Consider the following 8,371-nt stretch of genomic DNA (forward strand, 5'->3'; position numbering starts at 1 on the left):
CATTACAGCGTTTGGTTTACAAGTACTTTGCTGGAAATATAATATTAATTTTTAAAATTACCCCTAGTTATTAAAATACAAGTTTAATTAATCAGTTATATTTTTTATTATTAATTTTTAAATAATATCATCTCTTGAATATTATTTTTAATGTCATATATTTTATTTTCATTTATTATTATAATTTTATATATTTTATTTTTAATATATTTATATTTTGTTATGTTATTATTTTATAATAATATCATCTCTTAAATATATTTTAATGTCATATATTTTATTTTCATTTATTATATATCTTATATATTTTATTTTATATATTATATTTTTGTTATTATTTAAATAATATCATCTCTTAAATTATTTTTAATGTATATTTTTATTTTCATTTATTATTATAATCTTATATATTTATTTTTATTTCTTTAATATATTTTTTATATTATATATTTATTTTAATTTGTTTTACTTATATTATATAAATTTTATATTTTATTTATTTTTAATTTTTGATTCTTTGTTATATATTTATTTTAGTATTTTTTATTTTAATTATAACAGTATAAAATATTTGAATAAGTAATAAAGTTGAAGGGTAAAATTGTCTTTAAGAACATTACAGAGTGCAATGTAATGTGATTGCATTGGTTTTGGACTGCAATCACATTACATCCCTTGGCTGTAATATGATTGCATTGCAATCTTACATTGCAGTGGTCTGTTACAAAACAAACATTACAATATAATTTAATTGGACACATTGTAGGGAATGTGCTCTCGCTTCCCTGATACCAAACGCCACCTTAAGGCTATAAGCAAAAACACCATCTTATCCCTCCAGTGGGTGAAATTGGTTCCATCAAACTAGTCAACAGTGATGAATTCTTGATTCACAAGTTGAAATCTTGAATTTGGATTAGATTCCATTTGGAACAACTCTTTAAAATTGTTAGAAAAATAGTTTAAGAAAAGAGGAGAAAGGCTTAAGACATGTTGTAACACACTTTCTTTAAAGAGTTATTGCCACTATGGGGATTTGCAAGTAAGGACTCTTTAGAAAACAACAAGCCTAGTGTAAAATACTTTTTGAATGAATCAAGTCTGGTTTGGAATTATGTTCTTTTTATAACACTAAAAGGTTATGTCAATTATCTTTTTACAAATGTGTCTGTATTATTTTTACAGATATATCTGCTATGTTTCGATAGATGTATCTATTAAACAACTTTCAATAGTTGTGTTTGTTCAAAATACTTATTTTATTTAAAAAGTTATGTTTTAATCTAAACAGTCATATCTTTAATAATTATCTTCAAATGTGAGACTCTCAATTACAAACTATCCAACAATTTATAATTTTTTTGAAAGCAATTTATATATATGTAATGGTTTTGAAGTCAATAATGATGGATTAAATCTTTAACCTTGTAATTTATAATGTCATGTTACAAATTACATGTAATTTATATCGTGGCAATTACATTACTTTTAATAGAACATTTAGATGAAAAAATAAAAATAAAAATATTTTAAAAGATTAGACTAGAATCATATGGAACAGTTTAGAGGTTAACAATTAAATTAGGATCAAAATAAAAAGTTAGAGATCCTAAATGAAACTTACCCAATTAAGCTAGAAGCTTCTTAAAATTTATTAATCTAAAACTTAAAAGTAGATCAACCTACCTTAACCTCGTCCTTAATCACATAAATAAGTATTCCATTTCATTATTATGAAACAATTAAATATTAGAATTGAAATTTTATTCAAGAAACGATAGACACACAAGACTAGAAGTTATCATCCAACTTATTAATCCCTTTAAAGGGAAGTCATCTCGAGCAAAGACTAAGCTAAAGGCTTTCTATTATTAATTTTCCAGAATTTACAGAGTTGAATCTACCAATATAAATTTAAACATAACATAATCCTCAATCACAGAAGTTAAACACAAGAAAAAGCATTTTATTCAAAAAATGACAAGCACGAACACTTGAACTTGAAACGAAATCCAACATTCTTCTAGAGTTGATCCTTCCTAGTTTGGAATAAGAGTCCGCCAGGGGGTTTTGTTGTAAATGCCATACCAATGAAAATTGCAACAACATCACAAAGCCAGTAGACTATCACCTAGTATCTGCAGTTGAAGGAAATATTTATCTGCAGTAGACTATCACCTAGTATCACAAAGCAGCTGGTCTCTCATAGAAGAAAGCTTGGCAACAACATCAGTCATATTCATTCGTTCAGTAGGCAAATCAACAGAGCACGCAACTCCTATTTCAAATATTGAATTTAGGCATTGAAGAAGTTTGTTATCTCCTTGGTTGCGAGTATTGTTGGTCATATTTTGTCCTTGAAAACTTTCTTGACGAAGAACGGTATCTGTAACCGCAACCACTTGATTTTGCAAAGCTGTTTTAACAAAGTTATGAAGGTTCAAGTTCTCGTTAAACATTTTGTCAGTAGGCTTTTTTCCAGTAAACATCTCCAGCAAAAGAATACCGTAGCTGTACACATCACCGTATGTTGTCACCATACTTCCTAAGCCATATTCTGCAATTCAATTTTATTGCAAATATGAGCAACAATTTTGAAGCATATGCAAATATCTTTCTCACAACAAACCTCTTAATATGTTAAATTAAATAACATATTGACTTTGAAAGAATTCATTCTACTTTTATCATGTTGAATGAAAACTACGGATACACTTGAAATTTAATCTATGATTTTAGATATGGTAGAAAATGTAGAGTAGTCTACTTACCTGGTGGAGCATAACCAATTGTTCCTCTTAACCCCAAGGAGCTTGACAGGCTTGAAGATTTATGTTGCCTGTCTGGTGTAATAAATTTTGCTAGCCCAAAGTCTCCCACATGGCCAACCATATCATCATCAAGTAGAATATTGCTTGGTTTGAGGTCACAGTGAACAATTGGTGTTTCACAATAATGATGAAGATACTCTAATGCACAACCAACATCAACGGCCACATTCAATCTCTGAAAAAAATTTAATTTTTCTGTTGCCTCATTTGCCTCATTCATGCCAATAGATGGATGTAGCCAATCTTCCAAGCTTCCATTTTTCATGAACTCATAAATCAATGCTTTAAAATTATTCCCTTGGTAATCAATGCTTGAAATTGCTGTTAAGACCTTGACAAGATTCCGATGTCTAATATTCTTCAACGTCTCACATTCAGCCATGAAACTTCTAGAAGCTCCACGACATAGGAGATTAAGCACCTTAACGGCAATAACTACTCCACTCTCTTTAAGAATTCCTTTGTATACAGAACCAAAGCTACCTGAACCAACCAAATTCGCTGAGGAGAATCCATCAGTAGCCTCGAGGAGGCTTCGGTATGATAAGTTTAGGAGTGGTTTTTCTGCACAAGTTGTTATTGGCTCTTCCTTTTTCTTTCTAAAGCACCAAGTGAGAAGAAATGAGAATACCAAAGTCACTCCTAAAATTGCAAAAACAATTGCAATTTTTAATTTAAGAGAATTGTTCGATCTTCTGTTGGATGTTTCCAAGTTACATTTGGGCAAGTGTAACTCAGGGGTGCCTCCACAGAGCTTACTGTTTCCCTCAACGAATGTAGCGCTTGCATTTTTAAAGACTCCTTCAATTGGTACCATACCCTCGAAATCATTGAAAGAAAGATTTAAATACTGTAATGACCCAAAGTTTACAAGAAATTCTGGAATCTGACCTGAAAGATTGTTGGTAGATATATCTAATTCTATAAGACCTCTCAATGAACTCAAAGATGAAGGAATGGGACCTTGGAAAAAATTGCCATACAAGAACAGTCTCTCCAGTCTTACACAACTACCAAAGGTGTTTGGAAGCACGCCTGATAACCTGTTTTGAGACACAGACAATCCACCTAGATTTTTTAGATTCTTTACTTCAACGGGAAGCACACCAGTTAGGTAGTTTGCAGATAAATCTAGAACAATGGACAAAGAAGAGAGCCCAACTACCTCGGGGGGTATAGAACCGCTTAGGTTGTTACCAGAAAGATCCAATTCAACCAAATTTTCGCAATTACCTAGACTTGGAGGAATGTTGCCACGAAGATTGTTATCTTCTAAACCAAGTGTTATTAACATTGTCAAATTTCCAAAAGAGGGGGGAATGGACCCAGAGAGAGAGTTTCTAGGTGCATAAAATGCCCTTAGCTTTTGAAGCCTCCCAATGTCGAGGGGAATAGAACCTGATAATAGGTTGTCTGATACTGCTAGCAACTCCAAGTTGATGAGATTTCCAATCCCAGCTGGAATTCTTCCCAATATTCTATTGTCTTGAATATTAAAAGTTACGAGATTGCTAGATAAATTGCTTATGCAATCCGGTAATTCCCCTCCAAAGTTGTTTTCACCTATCAATAGGAACCTTAGTCTGGAAGCGTTGTTTAAAGTGCAGAGAAAGTTCAGGTCAGTTGATTTCATACTTCCAAGAAGGTTGACACCGATAACAAATCGTGATAGTTTATCAAGCTTTTCAAATGAAGGCAAGGATCCACTAAGTTTATTTTCCGCAACATTAAATTCTACAAGGTTTGAGGCATTGGATAGTGAAACCGGGATTGGTCCAGTAAATTGATTATCCGCAACAGCAAGAGTTGCAATACGTGACATAGTGATTCCTAGGTCCAATGGAAGACTGCCTTGTATCTGGTTTGTGTTCATATGAAGAACTAAAATATTGGAGAGATTGAAAATTGAGGGAGGGATGACACCAGAAATTTCATTTGCACTCACAACGAGAGCTACAAGATTTTTCAATTTGCCAAGGGCTTCAGGTATAACCCCACTCAATCCATTGTTAGCAAGATAAATCAACTCTAGAGAAGATAAGTTACCCACGGAAGGCGGGATACCCCCTGTTAAATTATTTCTGCTAAAACCAAATTCTATCAGGTTTGACAAGTGACCAAGCATACCTGGAATCTCTCCCGTTAGCAGGTTGTTTCCAAGAAAAATTGATGCAAGCTGAGAACAACTAGACAGATTGGAAGGAATTACACCACTTAGGCTGTTGTTTTGCAGTTCCAATACACGCAATCTTCGCAAACGACCAATTTCTTGGGGAATTGCTTGATGGAAACTATTGTTTAGAAGGTTTAACACCCTAAGAAAGCTCAAATTGCCGATGAATGGTGATATAGACCCCACGAGCCTTAGGGATCTCAAGTCCAACTTGGTGACTCGCTGATGTTTGTGACCGCATGTAACACCATACCATTGGCAGAAGGGGATAGAATTGTTCCAGGAGTGCATAACCCCAAAATGATCATCAATTATCTTTGCCTTGAACTCAAGTAAAGCTCGTTTATCTGTCTCATTTTCAGAAACTACAGGGGTTGCTGAACCAAGGAAGTTAGGACCTTGCAGGTAAAGGAAGGTGAGAAGAATAACGGCAAGGTAAACAAGGAAAAGAGAGCTGGACAGCTTCAAATGCTTTCTTGATAGCTTCATCATCAAGCCAGACAACTTTTTGAACTGAGGTTAGTTTATACTTGAGTTGAGAGTGCTTGGTTCATCAACAAGAATTAAGTGCAATGTAGGACTTTTGGGACTCTTATTTGTCTGGTTTTATCTCCTCTGGTCAGTGAAGTTCTAGACATGCTAAATACTTGACTTAGTCATGTGTCCAGAGTTCTTGTCAGGTTGAGCTAGGATTGAGGCATGTTGGTCATTGCTCTTTGCATTAATTCCAGGCAATTTCAAGTCGACTGAAGTTGTAGGACTATTGTTTATGGTTCCCGGCCCACTTAATTACAATGTAAGTTGCCTAGTAATTTCTTTGTGGAAATTGAAAAAGAAAGTTTTAAAGGAAAACCACTCCCGAGCAGTGAATAAGACAGAAGCTTCTTAAGATTTATTTGTCTGGAATTAAACGTAGTTGACCCTAACCAGATCTATTTAGACATAACCACATCCTCAGTCGGAGAACCTTAAGCCCGAGAAAATTTGTTTTGATCATGGAACGTTAAGAAATAGAGGTGGAATTTTAGTCATGAAATGTAGACAAAGGGTAGAACCTGAAAATAAATCCAACATTCTTATAAATTTGATCATTGACAAAGCAAGGGAATGGTTGCCCCTTATGCGGAATCATTGACAAAACAAGCTGCACCATTACAAGCCATCAACAAGTAGCTGCAGCTGAAGGAAATAATTCAACCTTCAGAAAGTTCAGGATACATTAAAATTGCACTAACATAAGGACATATCATGGTTCAGAATTTGGGGAAGGATGAAAAATTTTGACAAAAATGTTATTACTACATTGTAGATGTAAAACAATTGTAGCACCTCTTTCTTTTTTTTTTTTTTTGTTTTGAAAAGTAAATTTATTGATAAAGTCTCTTAAAGAGACATAACAAGTTGTACAGCTTTCAAACGAAACAAAAGAATCCTCACATACTAGGATTGGCAAGTATCAGAAGTAATTTGACATGGGTATTGGAAAGTGCAACATTAATGTATTCTAGAAATAATCCTACACGACAATGGAAGACCAATTGATAAATTCTATAAATTAAAGACCCTTGCTAAGCTTCAGTACAAAGATAGTTCTTGTCTGGAGTCGGGACCACCAGCTAACAGTACAAAAATATGATGCTGCCAAGGCATAACCAAGTAAAAATATATGATGCAATCAGTAGCCTTGCTTCTTTCTTCAAACTAGCAGATGGAAAATATTATCTCGTTTCATTACTGTTGAAATAAATGTTTACAGTCTCCGTGGCTTTATGTGCTTATATGATTAGAACTAGCTCTTTTATTGCTTCTTGATATGCCCTGTTCTAACCCTTGCTTGCAAATCTTAGCAGATTCCTTCCTTTTGCATGTATTTTCTTCTTCTTTCTCTTCTCCTTTGGATGAATAAAGAATTCAATTATTCACAGATAAAAGAGAAATGGCTGCCAGAGATTAAATTGGTAACATAATTTGATAAATCCAATAAGAAACTAAGATATATGTTGACAATTGGTTTTTATCCTTAAAGAGTGCCAAATTGGGCATGAACAAAGATTTGATATCAAATACTCAAAAAAGTACTGAGGGCATAATTCTATACAACATTTTGACACAGGGATGATAACAAAAGAATTTATATTCAAGTACAAACTATTAGAATAAGGCAATTGAAAACTGGTTCATCAAGAAGAACTAAGTGCAATATACAAGTTTTGGAACTCTTATTTTTATTTATCCAGCTGTATCTTCCTTTGTAAAGGTTTTGTACTAGTGAATACTTGAATTTGTAAGTCAATTTGGCCACATGACAAGAAAACTTATAAACCATTGTCAGGTTTAGGATTGAGGAGGACTGCTCGTTCCTGCTTCTTGGCAATTTCCAGATAGAAGCTTGACAGAAATTGTAGAAGTGGCATGGGAGACCTTGAAGTAAATGTTGGAGTCAAACTTGTTGCCTTCTTGGAAGTAATTAAATTAGCCTGAACATGGTTTCTACACTGGACCTGCACTTCATTATGGTTGGTAAGCTTCTAGGAAACAAGGATTAATGTAGTATTCAATTTCTAGGAATTTTAATTGTAACAGTAATGATTGCAGGGAGACCTAGTAAATGCAGAAGAATGCTTAGGGTCAAAAAGCAAAGAAAAACCGCCTTCTAATTATTTCTGTGGAAAAATAGATGGAGACTTCTACTTTCCAAGGTTAGTGCGGTTCATGGATCAATCCCGCCAAGAAAAGTCATATTCTGAAACGATTAAGCTGTGTAAATTTCACCTTTTTTTCCTAACACTTTTATTCTAGTTCTGCTTTAGTTTTTTATTTTTCAATTGTTTCAATTTAGTTCTCAATATTTTTAAATTATTTCATTTTTGATCTTTCATTATATTATTTTGTTAAAAATCAAGAAATTAAAAATGTTCACATGAAATATTAAGGGCATGCAGCGTGTCATGTATTTTATAATGTGATTATTACGTTAGTTTTAATAGAATAATTTGATGAAAAAATAAAATTAAAATTATTTTAAGAAATTAAAGATTTAAATGGAAGAATTTAGAGGTTAAAAATTAAAATAGGATCAACATAAAAGGTTAGAGATCAATGAAATTTACCTGATTTATAAGCTACAAACTTCTTTTCTTTTTCTTTTTTTAAAAAAGAGAAAAGTAAGCTACAAACTTCTTAAAATTTATTAATCTAAAAATTAAAAACAGATCAACCTATACTTAACCTGATCCTTAATCACATGAATAAGCATTCCATTCATGACACAGAATACTAGAAGTGATCACCAAGCTTTTTATTGCCCTTGTAGGAAAGATATCTTGAGGAATGAATGAGCTAGAGGCTTCCTATAATTCATTTTCTA

The 8,371-nt window shown here is 32.8% G+C and overlaps 1 protein-coding gene and 1 long non-coding RNA gene across 2 annotated transcripts; one reads left to right on the forward strand and one right to left on the reverse strand.

The window, feature by feature from the left end:
* Positions 1 to 1,923: 1,923 nt before the first annotated feature.
* On the reverse strand, positions 1,924 to 5,646 carry LOC110425918 (putative receptor-like protein kinase At3g47110). The gene is made up of 2 exons (XM_089785172.1): positions 2,772 to 5,646; positions 1,924 to 2,557 (listed from the first exon to the last, which is right to left on the reverse strand). The coding sequence occupies exons 1-2, from the start codon at positions 5,494 to 5,496 to the stop codon at positions 2,175 to 2,177; spliced, it is 3,108 nt and encodes a 1,035-aa protein (XP_089641298.1). The 5' UTR covers positions 5,497 to 5,646; the 3' UTR covers positions 1,924 to 2,174.
* Positions 5,647 to 5,764: 118 nt separating this feature from the next.
* LOC110425919 (uncharacterized) lies at positions 5,765 to 7,655 on the forward strand. Its single transcript, XR_002446080.1, has 3 exons — positions 5,765 to 5,800; positions 7,337 to 7,520; positions 7,600 to 7,655. It is a non-coding gene; the product is annotated as an uncharacterized LOC110425919 (long non-coding RNA).
* The last annotated feature ends 716 nt before the right edge of the window (positions 7,656 to 8,371 follow it).

The sequence above is a fragment of the Theobroma umbraticum genome, unplaced genomic scaffold (assembly GCF_002168275.2).
Source record: "Theobroma umbraticum cultivar Fairchild unplaced genomic scaffold, ASM216827v3 scaffold_12.1, whole genome shotgun sequence".
NCBI classification, from domain to species: domain Eukaryota; kingdom Viridiplantae; phylum Streptophyta; class Magnoliopsida; order Malvales; family Malvaceae; genus Theobroma; species Theobroma umbraticum.

Bases quoted from the DNA above. Each gene is read 5' to 3' on its own strand.
- LOC110425918 (XM_089785172.1), bottom strand. From the start codon at position 5,496: ATGATGAAGCTATCAAGAAAGCATTTGAAGCTGTCCAGCTCTCTTTTC. The intron at 2,558-2,771 runs GTAAGTAGACTA...ATTGAATTGCAG, and splicing joins AATTGGTTATGCTCCACCAG to AATATGGCTTAGGAAGTATG.